Genomic DNA, 18822 nt, shown 5'->3' on the forward strand with positions numbered 1-18822 from the left:
GCAGAGAGGTTTGGGAAAAGAGCAGGCGCTGGAAATCAGGCCCCAACACGAGGGTACTGGGTAAGGGGAGAGAGGCTAGCTACCCCATGTCCTAGGTCCCTTTTAATCAATGGACACCAGATCTCATCCATCATCCTCCCTGCACCAAGCTTCCCCCATATCAGCTGCTCTGGCTCTGACACGACTGGGGTTTGGTTCAATGTGGGGTCTGGTTTCTCCCTCCACCCTTCACAGACAATATCCTGTGCCAGGCAGCTTGGAGCTCACCCTGAGGCCGGAGCTGTGACCCTGCCTGTTCACCCTCCCCTTTCCACAGGAATCCGGACATCGTGGCTGGCAAGTGGGTACAGAGAAATCTGGCGGGCTGGGGCGGGACTGCCCACAGAACTTACGGTCTGGCAGCCAGAGCCGTCCAGGGCTGGTCCTTCGACCTGCCCCGCCCCCTCCCACACCCGTCCTCACAGTCCTGGGGCCACTGCCCGAATGTGGCCTCTGCCAAGTACACCTCGGCGCCACTCAGCCGCCACCCTGAGACCCCTCGGGGCGGGTCCTGACCACTAGGGTTGGGGATGAGGGATGGGGATATTTCGGGGCGATGAAGGAGGGAGGATAGTGAGACTGTGCTTGTGGCCTGTGGTTTCCAGGTGTGTTTGCCATTCCCGTTGGCCACCCTCCCCGACTTCCCACTTTTTTGCTCAGCCTTCAGCTGTGGAAAAAGGGGATGGGGGCGCAAGCAGGGTTGGGAGAGAGGGGTGGGGGCGCGCCCCAGGGTGGGGAAAGAGCTCGGGTCTCCCCAGGGCCAACTTCGGCGCGTCCGAAGTGGGAGCCCCACGCCGGGGCGGCTCTCACCCTCGGCCGGCGCTGCACAAGCACCCCATTAAAGCGCCGCCAGCTGGCCCACCGCGGGGAGATGCGTCCGGCTGTCCGGTCCCGCTTCCTCCCGCCTCGCATCCAGTGCACCAGGCCGAGCGTGTGTGGATGGTGCGGCGTGGAGGCTCAAACTTGAGCAAACAAATAAGTTCGGGGAACGCCTCCCTCTCTACGATGTAAACTCGGGGCTCCAGACATAACCATTCCCCCTTCCCAGAAAAACCCCGGGAAAGGCGGTAGGCAGAGGAGCAGCACAGGAGAGCAGGGGGCTAGAGCCGGGGCTCGGGGGCCACGGTCCCACTCCCCTATGCACGGTCGCCGGCTGGGGGAAGGGCCCCGCCCCCTTCCCCATGGAGGGCGGGGGCGCATCTCTGGGCGCGAGCCAGTTAAGCCCAGTGGCCTCGATGCTCCACGTAGGAGCTGGCTCGGCTGCCGGCTGCGGTCAGGGCCACCGTATAAAGAGGGCGGCAGACCCGAGCGCCCAGGACTCGCCGCTGCCCGCGCCCCGCCGCCGCTGCTGCCCCCAGCCCCGGCCCCAGGAGTCCTGGCCATGGCCAGCCCAATGCTCTTGCTCAGCCTCGGCCTCCTGGCTGGTCTGCTGCCGGCGCTGGCCGCCTGCCCCCAGAACTGCCACTGCCACGGCGACCTGCAGCACGTCATTTGCGACAAAGTGGGGCTGCAGAAGATCCCCAAGGTATCAGAGAAGACAAAGCTGCTCAACCTACAGCGCAACAACTTCCCGGTGCTGGCTGCCAACTCATTTCGGGCCATGCCGAACCTCGTGTCGTTGCACCTGCAGCACTGCCAGATTCGCGAGGTGGCCGCCGGTGCCTTCCGCGGCCTCAAGCAGCTTATCTACTTGTACCTGTCCCATAACGACATCCGCGTGCTGCGCGCAGGTGCCTTCGACGACCTGACCGAGCTGACCTACCTCTACCTGGACCACAACAAGGTCACCGAGCTGCCCCGGGGGTTGCTCTCCCCGCTGGTCAACCTCTTCATCTTGCAGCTCAACAACAACAAAATCCGTGAGCTGCGCGCAGGCGCCTTCCAGGGAGCCAAGGACCTGCGCTGGCTCTACCTGTCAGAAAACGCGCTGAGCTCCCTGCAGCCCGGGGCCCTGGACGACGTGGAGAACCTCGCCAAATTCCACGTGGACAGGAACCAGCTGTCCAGCTACCCCTCGGCTGCCCTGAGCAAGCTACGGGTGGTGGAGGAGCTGAAGCTGTCCCACAACCCCCTGAAAAGCATCCCGGACAATGCCTTCCAGTCCTTTGGCAGATACCTGGAAACCCTCTGGCTGGACAACACCAACCTGGAGAAGGTGAGCTCCTGGCTGCAGGCTCTGCCCTGGTTCCTTCTTCCCTTCCTGGAGGCCCCAGGAGCCAGAGCCACAGCTGGCACCAACCCCTGTCCCCAGGTTCCCTGTCCCTCTGGCTATCTCCAAGGTGAACAGCTCTGCCACCTCCCTTCCTCACCTTGTCACATCCCTACCCTAATCCCTGTCGGCTGCCAGTCTCGGCCACTGCCCTCCTAGGATTCTTACATATAAAAGGAGTGGGGCTGCCCTGGCCCCACAAATGGCCCCCTAGGGCCATCTCCAGTGCTCCCAAACCCCCCACTGCGGGCAGCAGCCACCTCTTCCTGTTGGGCCTTCCAGCCCCCCTCTGCTGTTTTCCCGTCTCCAGTAAACCTACCACCCCATAAAGGAAGGTTTGTTTATTGAGGAGCCTTCTAGAGGAGCTGGGCAGATCAGGCCCACAAAGAGACCCTGTTCCTGGTGGGGGCTGTGCATGCGTGCTAAGGGGGAGTGGGGGACTGGGGAGCGAGGGGAAGCAAATGCCTGAGGAAGACATTCTCCATGCCCCACAGAGGCCCCGGTGGATGGCCCTGCCCAATTCACACAGACACAATTCATTGCATTCTCAAGTCCATTGCAGCTCAGTAGGCATGGGACCAAGGGCTCCCCCAGGCTGCAAGCATCATGCCCATGGGCTCCGTGAAGGGGCAAAGGCAAGACCACTATTGTCAATCCTTGGCACAAGACCCCAGGTGTCTCTCCATAGGGAAGACTGGCATGCCTCACTGTCTCCAGACTGCTGACTGCCCTTTGCCCTCCCCCGTCACTAGACTCATCTCCTGTCTGCTTCCTCACTCATTCCTTTCTCCCCTGGGGTGCCCAGTGTCTGGCCAGCTGGGGCTATATTGGATCCGAGCAGAATCCCTTCTCTGGGACTGGAAAAATCACCCTGGTACAGGGCCTTCAGCCAGGAGGTGTGGGTGGGGACCAACAAGGTAGAGGAGAGTCTGGTTTCTGGAGACCTTCATACCTTAATGTGGGCCACAGGAGAGGGTGCGGGTGTGGAGATGTGGGCAGAATCTCACTTGGGCAGCAGCCAACCTTTGTTTGGGTGGATGGAGCCTGCTCAAGCCTGCCCTTCTTCAGCCCTGCCTCTCCCCAGCTGAAGTTGGAGTCCCCTGTGGCCCACCAGTGCCAGAGTGGTCTTTCAGTGGGCAGCAGAGCGGCGAATCAGGGGGTGGTTTGGGGCAGGGGAGGCCAGACAGGAATTGTGGCGCCTGGGCAAAGGTGTGGGCACCAATAGAACATTTCCTCTGGAGCCGTCCAACCTGGCCAAAGGCTCCACCAAGGTGGCTTCACAAATAGCATCTGGCTGGCAGTGGGGGTGCAGTGAGGACAGAGCTGGGGGAAGTCCTGGGACCCTGGGACTGTGGGGAGCCTGGGCCCACTGCCCACTCCACTAAGCACAGACCAAGTTCACCATGTACCAGTTTGGGTTGCTGGGGCCAAACTCTGGCAGCTCCACAGTCCCAGTGTTTGTGCAGGGATTGTGGTGCCAGGGGAAGAGGAGCTAGGTGTGGTCCTGTGGCTACTGTTTACCCACTGCTGTGACCCAGGGCAAAGGACAGCACTTTTTCCGTTTCCCCATTTGCATATTGAAAATAACCTGGCCGGGTGCGGTGGCTCGCGCCTGTAATCCCAGCACTTTGGGAGGCCGAGGCAGGCAGATCACGAGGTCAGGAGATCGAGACCATCCTGGCTAACACGGTGAAACCCCGTCTCTACTAAAAAAAATACAAAAAACTAGCCGGGCGCGGTGGCGGGCGCCTGTAGTCCCAACTACTCGGGAGGCTGAGGCAGGAGAATGGCTTGAACCCGGGAGGCGGAGCTTGCAGTGAGCTGAGATCCGGCCACTGCACTCCAGCCTGGGCAGCAGAGCGAGACTCCGTCTCAAAAAAAAAAAAAAAAAAAGAAAGAAAATACAAAAAATTAGCCAGGTGTGGTGGTGGGAGCCTGTAGTCCCAGCTACTCGGGAGGCTGAGGCAGGAGAATGGTGTGAACCCGGGAGGTGGAGGTTGTAGTAAGCCGAGATCCTGCCAGTGCACTCCAGCCTGGGCAACACAGCAAGACTCTGTCTCAAAAAAAAAGAAAAGAAAAGAAAAGAACACCACCTGTCTCAAAGAGGGTTGTGTAGATTGGATCATCTGAGACCACTTGGTCACACTGCTTTGAAAACCGGGAAACTCCTCAAAGCGCTATGGCTCAGGTTCAGGGAAGGACGCTGCCCCTCTGGCGCTCGGGTGCTCACTCATTCACTCATGCCCACCTTGCTCCCCAGTTCTCAGATGGTGCCTTCCTGGGTGTAACCACACTGAAACACGCCCATTTGGAGAACAACCGCCTGAACCACCTGCCCTCCAACTTCCCTTTCGACAGCCTGGAGACCCTCACCCTTACCAACAACCCCTGGAAGTGTACCTGCCAGCTCCGGGGTCTTCGGCGGTAAGAACACCCCCATGTCACTCCCAGAGCCCACCCTCATGTGATAGAGACACATTAGCCCTGCACTAAGACATGTTGGACATGCATCCTAGATCTGCCACCTAATAGGCATGGGACCCTGGGAGCCTCAGTTTCCCTATCTGTAAAATGAAGATGACAGCTTCAGACTATCCTGTGGCCAAGTCAATCCTGGTCCCATAGTTCACTGCCCTTCCCCTCAGCACTCCCACCTTCTTCCCCAGACCCAGCAAGTTTCTGTCTCTCCAGGTGGCTGGAAGCCAAGGCCTCCCGCCCAGATGCCACCTGTGCCTCACCTGCCAAGTTCAAGGGCCAACACATCCGTGACACGGACGCCTTCCGCAGCTGCAAGTTCCCTACCAAGAGGTCCAAGAAAGCTGGCCGCCATTAAACAGGTGGGGGCTGGGTAAGCACGTCCCCTATATCCCTCTTTGGTGATTCCAGCAAGTGAGCTGGTATCTTCCAGGGTACCCCCTCCCACTGGAGGGGCAGGCAGACCCTCCATTTTTACAGAGAGAGGAGGGGAGGACTGGGGCCCCTTTCAAAGGGAGGAAAAGCTCCTGCCCAGGACTTCCATCATTTTCTCCAAGCATTATCTGGGTTGCTGGAGTACTGACATCGATCCTTGCCTCCTTGCAGGTTCTGACTCAGCCAGTCCTGGTGACTGGCCACTGCCTTCCACCGGAGAGACTACTGACCTTCCCACTTCCACCCCTACCTTCTCCCCACAGCCTCTGCTGATGCACAGAGCTGCCCACACCTAGACACGTCCTGGCAGGGGGCCTCGGGCACTCCACTACCAACCCAGCTCCACCCAGCAGTGTCCTGGGGAGAAGGAAGGCTGAGCCCCTCCCCAGCCATCATGCCTTCCCCACCCTCCAGCTCCTCTCAGAGAAGCTGTTGCTGAGACCCCCCCACCAAGTCAATCAGAGCCACAACGGGTTGGTCATCAGGATGGCCACCCTTCCAGGATCATCCTTCCTCTGTTCCTCTTTCCCTGCCACGTGGCAACAATCATCAGATCCTTGCCCCACCCCTTGCTTCCAGAAAGGGTTTTAAAGCCCATGCCCCAACTCTGCCAGCCCCCACCTGCCAGGACATTCTAGCAGGACATCGGTGCTTTGCTGCCATCTTCCCATGCTGCAATTTCTTCCTGAGATTTCTATAAATATAAATGTATGTATGTATGATATTTAGTCCCCTGCCACCTATTTCCTTCACCCACCAGGTGCTGATGAGGTCAGACTATCTTTTATCACATCTGCTTTCTGGAGGGAGGGCTGGCTGCGAGGGTCGCCTTTGAACATCTGGCCTGGGCTCATCCCCATGTCTGTCAATCTGTTGTCATCCCAGGCCTGGCCTGCCCACAGCCCGGGCCCCGGTCACCACTCACCACCAGGTCCTTCATATTTATCTTGTTGATGATGGCTCGGATCAACTCTGGAGGTGCAGGGGACCCAGCAATGACACCTGAATCACAGAGAGAGGGGCTGACACAGCTCCCCACTTCTCCAGGCCCCGTGGAGTCCTTTCACCTACAGCTCATTCGAGGGAGGCACCTTCCCTTTTCTTCCCTGACCCCAAGCCTTTCCTACACCTGGCAGCTGGCCCTGGGCTGGTGTCCCAGGACACTGGGGATCTCCCTCCCTCCCACCCACATTTTTACAGTGTCCTTCCTGCCCCCTAAATAAAAGACTGGGAGCTAACTCACCCAGGCCATTCCTGTAGGGGAAGCAGCCCCCTCCCCACGCCTGGCTGCCCTTGGCCCCACCCCACCTCCACGCATGGTCGAGATGTCATAACTGGAGAAGTCTGGCTGGTTCAGAATGTCCACGAACATCGTGGGGGTACCATACAGGAAGGAGCCTCTGTATAGGAGGAGGTCTCGAAATTAGGCTTGGAAGTGGAAGGGAACTCCCTCTTCTCACCCACCCCGCCATGAAACTGCAGCAAAGGGAACAGGCAGGAGACGCTCCTGAGGCAGGAACTGGTCCTCTCCTGGGGGTCCTCCACTGTCCCCATCCCCAGTCTCCTGGCTGGCGGGAGGAGGCAGCTCGGAAAGGTGTCAGGGCCCAGGAGTGAGGAACAAGAGGGTTTTATCAGCCTACAAGTAGCCTGTTCACCAGTGCCCACCTCTCTCTGCTGATGGCCTCCAGTGCCTTTTTGCCATTGAAGACGGGAGAGGCCAGGATGAGGGTGGCACCGTACATCAGACACATCATTGTGCCTCCCACAGAACCCAGGCAATGGTACAGGGGGCTGGGCAGGATCATCCGCAACTGCTCTGGTGTCTGGTGATGGAGACAGGAGGCTGGGTCTGTCTTGGAACCAGAAGCCAGTTCCTCTAGCTGGCAAGGGGAGCCCAGCCAGCCCCCCACCCCTGCCTGAGCCACCCCTCCTGCAGCCTTGCCCTGGGCCTAGAGCCGCCTCACCTTCTCATGCAGTTTCAGGCGCTCTCCTAATATGCTGGAGTTGTTGACAATGTTGTAGTGGGAGAGGGTGGCCCCCTTGGGGCTGCCTGTTGTTCCCTGACAAGGCAAGCAGGGCATGGCTTGGCCTCCTTCTCATCTCCTTCCCACCCTAGGCCACTGCCTTGAAGAGCACTGGACCAGGAATCAGGAGACAGGGATTGTTGCCCCAGATCCATCTGTTCAGTATATTTGCAAAAGGTCTACCACAATGCCAGGTGTCAGGGTCCAGCAATGCAAAAGATAAGGTCTCCGTTCTCATGCCACCTATATGGCCCAGAGAACTCTGCCACCCACAAGCTGGCTTGGGCAAATTCTCTCTCTGGGTCTCTGATTCCCCATCAGCTAAATGAGGGGCAGCCTCTAGCAGTTCTAACCTGTGTTGGTTCAGTGAATCTGCCACTGCACCGTGAACAAGAGGGCTGGAGTGGAGAGGGCAGGGGTCTAGGGGAGGAAATGTGACAAGGACACCAGGTGCTGATATTTTCCAGAGCAGAGAGGACAGCTGAAGGCCAGTCTCAGTAAAGAATGCCTGCTCTCCTCTGCTGTCTCCCCATCCCTGTGGAAGTGTCACAAAGGCAGGGGGCATGTGTCCACCTGGGCTTGGGGCCTGGAGACCTCTGCCTTACCGAGGTGAACTGGATGTTGATGGGGTCATGGCAGGACAGGAACTGCTGGATGTGCTGGAGCTGTTCCAGATGCTGCTGTGTGCTGCCAGCCGCCAGCACTTCATCCAGGAGCAGGGTTCCCGGCAAAGGGGCATCCACTGAGATGACTGTGGTCAGATCTGGGAGCCTGGGGGTGGGGAGGATGGTGAGAGACAGGGGCTGAGGGAGGGGGCAGGGTGAGTAGTAAGTGAAGGGATCAGGGATGCTGAATGACGCACCACCCACTAACCCGGGACACACCCACCTCTGACTTTTCAAGGCCCCTGGCTGGGCATTCTCCACCTCTGGACAGATCTGCTTCAGGATGTTGTAGTATTGCTGGGTCTTGAATTGCTTGGGGAACACAAGGGCCTTGCAGCCCACCTGTGGAAGGGGAGTCCCCCACCTGCAGTCAGCAGGGAGCCTCAGACTAGAGCTCTGGGGGAGTCCTCACTAATCAGTTGCTCTCATACAGAGGCACCCGTCTCTGACACACACACCTCCAGCACACTCCCAGGCACCACACTGCAAGACAAATGCACACGTGAACCAACCCCAAGACACACGCACCACACCCTGAGACACATATGCATCACATATGAGGATGGACACACGCGTACATGCACCTCTGCCCTGACACACACATGCCCCCGTCCCTGCACACTCACGCCAGGTTTGTGTTTGACCAACCACCCTCTCTATGGAGTTGGGGCCACCTTCCAACCATCTATGACCTAAGGAAGGACACTCTGCATGTCACCCACCCACGCATGCCCTAGCTCACACCATCAGACTCTGTGACAAGCAGAGTCTGTGCAGCCCCCTGTGCCAGGCCCCAGCCGGGCCCCTCCCTGACGAATGAGCTGTACCTTCTTGAGGACATACTCCAGTTCCGTAGCCTGGTAGGCTGGGTTCACAGACACCTGGTGGAAGCGGTGAGGGCATATCAGTATTCTGGGCAGACCCTGTCCCTCCTGCTGCCCCTCTACCCCCAGGAGGCATAGAGGCAGTACTCTACGCCCCCTAACTCCCGGAGGCCTCCTTGGTGGGCCTCAGGAGAAAGCACAACCTGGTTTGAAACCAATCAGGCACTGGTTTGGTCCTGGGGGCTGAGGGCCTGAGGGACTCCCCTTGAATGATGTTCCCCCACGCACACCCAGCTGTGCCAAGCAAGCCCCTCCTCACCAGAATGATGCCCGCCTGGGCAGTGGCCAACTGTATGAGCACCCATGCATAGGAGTTAGGTCCCCACATGCCCAGCCGGTCACCCTTGCAGAGACCAACGCTCAGGAGGCCAGAAGCAGCTTTGTCCACCTGGTGTAAAAGATGGGGCACAAGGGGTGAGATGGGGCAAGCAGGAAGGGGCCCAAGACGCCCACCCTCAGCCCTTAGCCCGGGAGTTCTCATCAAAATCACTGGGGACAAAAGGACAGGCAGATTCCCAGCCTCAGTGGGTCTGCCCTGGAGCCTGCATAGTTAACAAGTGCTCCAGGAGCTGCTGATACAGGAGGTGTTGGACCCCCTGTGCCTCAGTCCTGTCTCCTTCTCCTGCCATCCCTTGGGGTTCTCTGGCAGCCCTAGCACACTGCCCCATAGCCAGGTGCCCACGCTCCTGGTTCTGCTCAGCCAGGGCAGCTTGGGAACTAGCACCTGCCCACTGTGAGGTTTCCAGGTCAGGACCCACCTCCTCCTTGAGTTGGGCAAAGGTCAACCTGACGTTTTCATGGAGGTCGACCAAGGCCTCTCGTTCTGGGACCCTCTGTGCTGTGGCCTCCAGGCACCGGCCCACAGTCTTGCTGAGAAGATGGTTTTTGGTGCACCCTTGAACGTAGCTGAGGCCTCCAACGGGCAGGGGAACCATGCGATCCACCTCTCTGGAACTGTAGGGAGAGGAGCTATGAGTTTGACTGTCCCAGATCAGCCTCCCTGGAACCAAGGGCATGGCACACCCAGTCAAGCCAGGGGGTAGGCTGCTGACAACATGTTAGAAACCACTAGGTTTTCTCCAGATCTTCCCGTAAGCCTAAAATCCCCCAGACCCTTTTCCCAGCCTCAAGCCTAATCCCAAGGCAGCAGGACAGGGACAAGGTTACACCAAGCTGGAGCAGAGGGTCCTCCTTCACCTTCCGGGGAAAGGTGAGATGCCCTAGCGAAGCCTGGGAGAGCCTGCCTGCGCAGACAGATCTTACAAAGCAGGACCATGCCTTCGCCCCCAGGCCCTGCCTCCTGGAGAACAAACAGGTCACTGGGGTCCTTTCTAAGGAACCAGGGAAGCTGTGCCTGGACCCAGGGCTGGAATCCAAGGCCTTAGGATTTTAGGCTCCTTAGTGGGCCAGTTTTTCTCCCGAGGGCCTGAAAGCCAAAGACAGAATAGGAAAGGAATAAAGGAGAGGGCAGATGGAGGCCCTAAGAGAGGCAGCTGGGAGGCCCCTGTTATTCCACAGGCGTGTAGGTGTCCAGCGCCAGGTGCTACAAGATCCTGGGCACCTGCAGATGAAGAAGAAAGCCCCTATACGCCAAATGGCACCTGGGCTCCAGCTCCCACTCTCAGATGATGTCACAAGGCAGGCAGTTTCGGTCTCCAGGGAATTAAGAAGCTGGCTGAAAGCAGCCAGTTAAGGAAAAGGGGCCAGATGTCAGACAAGCAAGGGGCACCAAGAGCCTGAGAGTACTGAGAGGATGTCAAGTGGAGGAAGCAGCCAGCTCGGGACCTGGCTCGGGTTCTAGTCTGGGACCAGGACTCTTCACCTCTCACATGTGGCTGCCTATCCATCTCAGGGCACAGGTGGAAACAGGTCTGGGTAGAGGTCTGGGCAGTCACGGGAGTAGTAACCTACTCCCCACTTTTCTCCATCAGCCTTTCAGGAACTACCCATCTCCTCCCAGCCCTGCTAGGTAAGAAACGACCCCCAAGTAAGGGCACGCCAAGCTGGAGGAGAACCTGCACTTCCATTACTGCTCCATTGAACTTTCCCCACCTTTTATTAACTGTGGCACCTGAGCCGGGCACGGCTGCTCACACCTGTAAAGTAATGCCAGCACTTTGGGAGGCTGCAGCAGGAGGATCGCCTGAGCCCAGGAGTTCGAGACCAGCCTGGGCAATATAGGGAAACCCTGTCTCTATGAAACATTTTTAACAATTAACCAGGTATGGTGGCGCATGCCTGTAGTCCCAGCTACTCTGGAGGTTGAGGGGGGAGGATCACCTGAGCCTGGGAGGCAGAGGTTGCAGTGAGTCATGGTTGCACCACTGCACTTGAGCCTGGGTGACAGACAGAGTCCCTGTCTCAAACAACAAACCAACAAAACCCAGTGAGACCTGGCAAGTTATCTGTTTACTCTTTGGCTAGAAGGGGATGAACAGACTGCCTTGCCTATTTCATAGAGGGGGCATGAGGTTCAAGTGTGAACAGGCCTGCAAAGGTGCTCTGGGAATGCTGAAGTGCTCTGTAATCGACAGGCATTTTACCGTCCATTCATGGCATTTATCGACCACGCATTCAACACACATTCAGTGAGCACCCGTATGTGCCAAGTACTATGCTAGGACTAGAGATAGAATAAGCCACAGTCCTTCCTCTAAGAAGCTCCCTGTCTCTGGGGAAATTAGACATATTAGCTCTTCGTGGGTGGGAACAGCCTAGAAAATCAGGAAATGGGAGCCATGAGGCAGACTATGGGGGGAGACCCCCAGCCCATCTGAGGCCCATTCTCTGTCCCCTCAAAGCTGGGTTAAGGTAGCCTCTCTTAGACCTGGGCCCTGGAGCCACCCACACTATGGCCTCCTCAGCCCTACAGAGTAATTAGCCAACATTTATTCCTCCAACAAATATTTAGTAAACACCCACCACAGAGAAGGCCCAATGCTAAAAAATGAACATAACCAAAAACAGTCCCTGTCCTTGCAGAGCTAAGGGTCTGGTCAGAAAGAGAGGAGTGCAGTCAACCTTAGTAATGATGAATGTATGTTTAGAAAGCTGAGATAAGGAAGGGACCATGGTCCGAGGAGCACCTGTAAGAGGGAATCTGGGATCACCTGGGGCTCCAAGGAAAACTCCCTTAAGAAAGTTATGCCTACGCTGAGAGCTAAAGGGTGAGGAAGTGTTCATCATCAGAGAAGGGAGAGGAGGGCACTTCCGGCAGAGGAGAGCTTGTCTCTGTGGCTGGAGCACAGAAAATGAGAGGGAGTGCTGTGAGAATGGGAGGAGTGACTGGAACTTGAACCCAGCTGAAACCAAAGGGCCCAGAGCAGAGGACATTCAGCCTGGAAGAATGAAGGGAGCCCCATACTCCAGGTTCTAGGGTTGGAGTTTTCTCCACCCATGGGCCCAAATGGACCCACATCATTTATGAAGTGAAGAGGGATGGATGGATGTTGGAACCAGGATCTGTGTTTATGGGCTGATCCCTCCCTTGTCCCTCCAGGGACATCAGAAGGAACCTTCTCAACCAGTGTCACTCCCTCCTCCAAGGGACAGTTTTTCAGGATGTGGTCTATGGAGATCTGCTTCGGAATCATCTCAGGATCTCACAAAGAATGCGAATTCCTGGGTTCCTGCAATGCCTACTCATTGCAGAGCTTCTGGGGAGTGGACCGGGGGAATCTGAATTTTTAACAGAATCCCACGTGATTCTGAAGTGGGCCTGGACGAGAAGGATTCTGTGAACCACACTTTGACAACCACTCTCTTGGCAATCTAAGCCACCCAACCGTCTTTGACTCATCTATTCAAGCAAGCTTTAGTGAGCACCTACTGTGTGCCAGCCCTGTGCCAGGTGCTAGGGATACAGGGATGGATAAGACACTGCTCCCAGCCCTCTAAGTAGTCACAGTGTGGTAGGAAGAGAAAGGTATGTAAACAAATCATTTCAACTCTCGGATTAAGACTATTCAGTAAGGAAGAGAACAAAAGGAAGATAACCTACTCTCTCTCCAGGGATACACGGGACAGAGTGGGCTTTCTTTCCCCACACTCCCCACATCTCAACTACCAACCTCAGCTCCTCCTGCTTCTCACCCTTGTAATTTCACTCAATTCCACATGTCTATGAAATCTGTGGGTCCTCAGGGTCTACTGAGATCTGCCAAGGCCTAGAGTGCAAAATTGGTCCTCTTCCCATCCCCCTACTGATGAAGGAAGATGCTGCATGTCCCTCCAAACCTCCACATCCTCCTGCAAGAGTGTGGTCCTCAGCATAGGGGGCCCCTGGAGCCTCTACCTGGAGTCCACCAGGCCGAGCACATATCCAATGATGGCCTGGAAGGTCTGGAAACCAGAGCACACCTTCTATGGGAACAGAATTTGCTCTGTTCACATTCCCACCTAGGTCTGAGTAACAGCTCAGAAACTGGTACCTAGAGCAGGCCAGTGACGACACGCAGTCCTGGGAACAGGGTGTGACACCTGGACTTCCCAGGGGTCTTTTTTTTTTCCTTTTGTTTTTTTTCATTGTTTGTTTGTCTGTTTGTTTTTGAGAAAGGATCTCACTTTGTCATCCTGGCTAGAGTGCAGTGGTGCAACCATGGCTCACTGAAGCCTCGACCTCCCAAACTCAAGCAGTCCTCCCACCTCAGACTCCCAAGTAGCTGGGACTACAGATGTGTGCCACCACACCCAGCTAATTTTTATTTTTATTTTTATTTTTTGGTAGAGATGGAGTCTTACTATGTTGCCAGGATTGGTCTCGAACTCCTGGGCTCAAGTTTCTCCCACCTTGGCATCCCAAAGTCCTGGAATTACAGGTGTGAGCCACTGCACCCGGCCACCAGGCACTTTTTTTTTTTTTTTTTTGAGACAGAGTTTCGCTCTCATTGCCAGGCTGGAGTGCAATGGCATGATCTTGGCTCACCACGACCTCCGCCTCCTGGGTTCAAACGATTCTCCTGCCTCAGCCTCCCGAGTACCTGGGATTACAGGCACACACCACCATGCCTGGCTAATTTTGTATTTTCAGTAGAGACAGGGTTTCTCCATGTTGGTCAGGCTGGTCTTGAACTCCCGACCTCAGGTGATCCGCCCGCCTCGGCCTCCCAAAGTGCTGGGATTACTGGCATGAGCCACTGCGCCCGGCCACCAGGTACCTTTATATCAGAGGGTGTAGTGTTCAGGATGAGGCTGTTCCCACCTCTCACAGGTCACCTGTCTGCTTGGCCAAAGCAGTGTGATTTACCTCAGCTTCTCTCTCCAGGCTTTCTGTGCCAAGGCTCCAGGTCACTGGCCCTGAGTAGAAACTGAGTAGTACATGGGGACAAGAGCCTTCTCCTCCATGAAGGACAGGAAGTCAGCCTAGGGGTTTGGATCTCCCAAGGGTGAGGCAACCCCTAAGTTAAATGCACAATGATTATTGGGGTTGAGGCGTGTCAGGCAGTTACTAGAGGGGAAACGTTTGAAGCTGTTCAGGACTCCTGATGGGGCACTTCACAGCTCATTCTGCAGCTGTTGTGCTAGGAAGACCACGTATATCTTCTATTGATTGACTGCTCATGCCTTGTGAGGGACAATTTCCGGGAGGAACAAATTTCAGGGCAGCAGGGAGCAAAACTGTGTTGCCCTGTAAATGGGCGAGGCAGCCGCTGCCATCCCACTGGAGGGTCTGTCACGACAGGGGCTGATGGAAAGGCTGTTTTCTTAGACTCCTCACCTGGGAGGTGAGGACAAGCATCACAGGGAAGGAGGAACACTGCTGATGCTCTGAAGCTCAGGGTACGGGAGGAGAACGCACCAGGCCAGGGAGTCGGGGATCCCAGGTCTCACTGCAGGTGTGCCGCTGGCTGGGTGGGTGACGGGTGTCTCATGTCACAGCTCCTCCGCCCACCCTTGATTTTAGCTACAGGAACTTCCTCAATGTGGGAGTCCCTGGTTCTGCAGGCCAGCCCAGCCTGGAAGAGGAGCTCATGCCTCTAGGCACAGCAGTCAACCCCATGGGGCTGGAGCTCCAAGTCTCCCCTTTTCTGGGAGGTATCTGTACCTTCTCAGAGGTCCAGGTGAATGAAGCTCTTGTTGCCTAGGGTGATGATGTTAACAACATCCCCTCATCGGCTTCCCCACTCCCTGTTTGCTCTCTCTACCTCCTATCTCCACTTCCTAGGATCACTCTCCAAAATAAACTACCTGCACCCAAGTCCTTGTTCTCAGGGGAATTCAAATTAAGACACAGGATTTCTCCTTTCTAGAGCTCACCTTCCCCACCTATAAAGTCTGGGAACTGGCCAGGCATGGTGGCTTACATCTATAATCCCAGCACTTCGGGAGGCCGAGGCGGATGGATCACCTGAGGTCAGGAGTTTGAGACCAGCCAGGCCAACAGGGTGAAACCCCATCTCTACTAAAAATACAAAAATAAACCAGGCGTGGTGGTGCACACCTGTAGTCCCAGCTACCCGGGAGGCTGAGGCAGGAAAATCTCTTGAATCCGGGAGGCAGGGGTTGCAGTGAGCCAAGATGGTGCCACTGCACTCCAGCCTGGACGGCAGGTGTTCAGCCTCATAACAAGCATCCTCCTATTCTCACAATGACCAGGAGTCCCATTTGGTGTTTTTTTGTTGTTGTTGTTTTGTTGTTTTTTTTTTTTTTTTTTGAGACGGAGTCTCGCTCTGTCGCCCAGGCTGGAGTGCAGTGGCCGGATCTCGGCTCACTACAAGCTCCGCCTCCCGGGTTCACGGCATTCTCCTGCCTCAGCCTCCCGAGTAGCTGGGACTACAGGCGCCCGCCACCGCGCCCGGCTAGTTTTTTGTATTTTTTTTTTTTTAGTAGAGACAGGGTTTCACCGTGTTAGCCAGGATGGTCTCCATCTCCTGACCTCGTGATCCGCCCTTCTCGGCCTCCCAAAATGCTGGGATTACAGGCTTGATCCACCGCGCCCGGCCTCAGGAGTCCCATTTGGTTTGGAACTTGGTTCTCCATTATTCACCATGGTTTTCAGACCAAACAGTGGTCTCCTGGAAATTCTAGTTGGGAAATCAACAGGCTGATTTATGGGACAAAAAAAAAAAGAAAAAAGAAAAAATTCCGTTCAATTGGCTTTCTCCTGCGTCTTTCTCCTATGTGTTTTTTCCTGTGTCTTCACAGCAGCTCTGACAGGTGGTGTGACAGAAACCCCAACAGGTCCTTCTTCTCTCACGACACAGCCTCAGACATCTAGCTGGCCACACTGTGTGAAATAAAGACCAGGTTTCCAAGCTTCCCCAGCAGCCGGTCTGGCCAGATGGTGAGGTTCGGGCCAGTGGAGTTTAAAGAGGGGTAGTGTGTGCAACTTCGGAGAAGAAACTTTCAAAGGAAGGGACATCTTCTCTTTTTTTTCTTCCTCAGGCTGGAATGCTGCTTGTGACAGGAAAATAATGGTAGCATTTTAGACCACATAGTGATTTTGGGCACCACAGAGCAATAAGAGAGGAGCCTGGCGCCTGGACAGCAGGAGTTACCACACCAGTCACAGACTGGCTGTCTCCCAGATAAAGAAAGTCCCATCTCCTTTCTTTTTTCTTTTTTCGCTTTTGAAAATTAAATTATTGATTTTGAGATATTTGTAGATTCATATGCAGATGTAAGAAATAATATCGAGGCCAGGTACGGTGGCTCATGCCTGTAATCCCAGCACTTTGGAAGGTCACAGCAGAGGAATTGCTCAAGCCCAGGAGTTTGAGACCAGCTTGGGCAACAGAGCAAGACCCTGTCTCTAAAAAAACAAAAACAAGAACAACAAAAAAAAAAATTTGAGACAGTTCTTTCGCCCAGGCTCAAGGGCAGTGGTGTAGTCATGGTTCACTGACTGCAGCCTGGACCTCCTGGGCTCATGTGATTCTCCCATCTCAGCCTCCTGTGTAGCTGGGACTACAAGTGCATGACCCCATGGCTGGCTATTTTTTTGTATGTTTTGTAGAGATGAGGTTTTGCCATGTTGCCCACACGGGCAATTTTTTTTTTCTTTTAATTAGCTGGGAATAGTAGCGTGCACCTGTACTCCTAGCTACTTGGGACGCTGAGGCAGGAGGATCTCTTGAGCCTAGGAGTTCAAGGTTGATCACGCCCACTGCACTCCAGCCTGGGCAACAGAGCAAGAGCCTGTCTCAAAATAATAATAATAATAATAACCACAAAAAACTACAAAAAAGAAACAATACAGAAATATCTCATGCACTCTTCACCATCAATATTCAAATTTTCCCAATGTTAACATCTTGCAAAACTATAGTACAATATCGTAGCCAGGATATTGATATTGATAATAGTCAGGACACACAACCATTCCCTTGCCCCCATCTTCTTTCAGTCACTCTCAGTTTGGGTTTCTTCGAGATACACTAACATAATCCTGTAGGTGCGGTGGCTCATGCCTGTAATCCCAGCACTTTGGGAGGCCGAGGTGGGTGGATCACCTGAGGTCAGGAGTTTGAGACCATCCTGGCCAACATGGTGAAACCCCGTCTCTACTAAAAATACAAAAAATTAGCCGGGTGTAGTAGTGTGTGCCTGTAATCCCAGCTACTCAGGAGGCTGAGGTAGGAGAATCACTTGAACCCAGGAGGTGGAGGTTGCAGTGAGCCAAGATTGTGCCACTGCACTCCAGCCTGGGCCACAGAGCGAAACTCCGTCTCAAAATTAAAAAAAAAAATTTTTTTTAATGCAGGTGAGAATCATGAACTCCCTTTCTACAGGTAAAGAAGCTGAAGTGCAAAGACATCAAGTGGCCCATGTGACTGATGAACACCTGAGCCAGGAGCAGAGGACGCGGTGCAACCGCCTCAACGTTACAGCCATGCCTGCCCGTGCCCCACCCTCAGATCTGGGAGAAAGGAGTGGGCATAGGCAATTCCTGTTCCTTCTGGTTTGGAATTTATATCCTATCTGATCATCAGAGATAATATAACCTCCGCAATTTCTACTAACTGATCCCAAGAAACTGGGGCCAGGGTAGGGCAGGGTTGAGTTGGAAACAGGCGGCTCTTCCAAGGAATTAAGAGTTCTACAAACTCATATCAATGCAATGTGCTCATAAACACAGGAACCACCCATCATTTAGAAAGAGGGAGCATAAACAAACCAATTCTCCTTCCTTGCCCACACCCCAAATGCCTGGGGCATAAAGGGTGGCCACTTCTTTCTCTTTCTTTTTTTTTTAATTTTATTTTAAGTTTTGGGATACCTGTGTAGAACATGCAGGTTTGTTACATAGGTAAACATTTGCCATGGTGGTTTGCTGCACCTATCAACCTGTCACCTAGGTATTAAGCCCTGCGTGCATTAGCTATTTACCCTGATGCTCTCCCTCCCCCAACCGCACCCCTCAACCCGACACTTCTTTTTCTATTGTTTCGTTTTGTTTTGAGACTCACTATGTCACCCAGGCTGTAGTGCAGTGGCACAATTACTGCTCACTGAAGCCTCAAGCTCTCAGGCTTAAGAGACCTTCCCATCTTAGCCTCCCAAGTAGCTAGGACTACAGGTATGAGCCACGGTATCCCAACTTCTATTCTTTTTTTTTTTTTTTTTTTTTGTGACGGAGTCTCGCTCTGCCGCCCAGGCTGGAGTGCAGTGGCCGAATCTCTGCTCACTGCAAGCTCCGCCTCCCGGGTTCACGCCATTCTCCTGCCTCAGCCTTCCGAGTAGCTGGGACTACAGGCGCCGCCACCACGCCCGGCTAGTTTTTTGTATTTTTTAGTAGAGACGGGGTTTCACCATGTTAGCCAGGATGGTCTCGATCTCCTGACCTCGTGATCCGCCCGTCTCGGCCTCCCAAAGTGCTGGGATTACAGGCTTGAGCCACCGCGCCCGGCCCCAACTTCTATTCTTAAAGGGATTTGGTCTTAGGATTATTTTTTCAATGCGACATGGGAAGCTTAAGGAGTTAGAGGAAAAACAGCGGTGCCAGTTGTTCTCAACTCAGAACTAAAGTAACTACTTGGAGAGGCATCAGCTACTTAGCATGGGTATTGTAAAACCCAAGGCTCTCAGGGCCCAGGTGGGACTGAGGCCTGATAAGAGCCTTGAAGAAACAAAGCACAGCCCCACCTTAAAGG

At 54.8% G+C, this 18822-nt stretch overlaps 2 protein-coding genes across 4 annotated transcripts in view; one reads left to right on the plus strand and one right to left on the minus strand.

Moving 5' to 3' along the window:
- ACSF2 (acyl-CoA synthetase family member 2) overlaps positions 1-18822 on the minus strand; it is a 49812-nt gene that overhangs the window by 4383 nt on the left and 26607 nt on the right. For both annotated transcript variants that reach the window (XM_009190222.4, XM_009190221.4), the window contains exons 2-10: positions 9490-9685; positions 8991-9119; positions 8675-8728; positions 8071-8189; positions 7788-7953; positions 7123-7218; positions 6824-6981; positions 6467-6558; positions 6084-6160 (exon numbers count right to left, since the gene is read on the minus strand). In XM_009190222.4, coding sequence (XP_009188486.1) covers positions 6084-6160; positions 6467-6558; positions 6824-6981; positions 7123-7218; positions 7788-7953; positions 8071-8189; positions 8675-8728; positions 8991-9119; positions 9490-9685 — 1087 coding nt within the window. The remainder of the gene's footprint in view (positions 1-6083; positions 6161-6466; positions 6559-6823; positions 6982-7122; positions 7219-7787; positions 7954-8070; positions 8190-8674; positions 8729-8990; positions 9120-9489; positions 9686-18822) is intronic.
- Positions 1292-5886, plus strand: CHAD (chondroadherin). 2 transcript variants are annotated; one of them, XM_021929004.2, is made up of 4 exons: positions 1292-2194; positions 4509-4672; positions 4940-5096; positions 5330-5886. In XM_021929004.2, exons 1-3 carry the CDS (start codon positions 1421-1423, stop codon positions 5079-5081), a joined length of 1080 nt encoding a protein of 359 aa, XP_021784696.2. In that variant the 5' UTR covers positions 1292-1420; the 3' UTR covers positions 5082-5096; positions 5330-5886. The 2 variants fall into 2 exon arrangements, with proteins under 2 accessions (XP_021784696.2, XP_017806041.3); XM_017950552.3 differs by having other exon boundaries at positions 4940-5085; positions 5330-5882.

The sequence above is a fragment of the Papio anubis genome, chromosome 17 (assembly GCF_008728515.1).
Source record: "Papio anubis isolate 15944 chromosome 17, Panubis1.0, whole genome shotgun sequence".
Taxonomy (NCBI): domain Eukaryota; kingdom Metazoa; phylum Chordata; class Mammalia; order Primates; family Cercopithecidae; genus Papio; species Papio anubis.

What these genes read in the sequence shown, in the direction of transcription:
- CHAD (XM_021929004.2), top strand. Translation starts at nt 1,421, where the DNA reads ATGGCCAGCCCAATGCTCTTGCTCAGCCTCGGCCTCCTGGCTGGTCTG. An exon ending in ACAACACCAACCTGGAGAAG is followed by an intron (nt 2,195 to 4,508) that starts GTGAGCTCCTGG and finishes CTTGCTCCCCAG; the next exon opens with TTCTCAGATGGTGCCTTCCT. An exon ending in CAGCTCCGGGGTCTTCGGCG is followed by an intron (nt 4,673 to 4,939) that starts GTAAGAACACCC and finishes CTGTCTCTCCAG; the next exon opens with GTGGCTGGAAGCCAAGGCCT.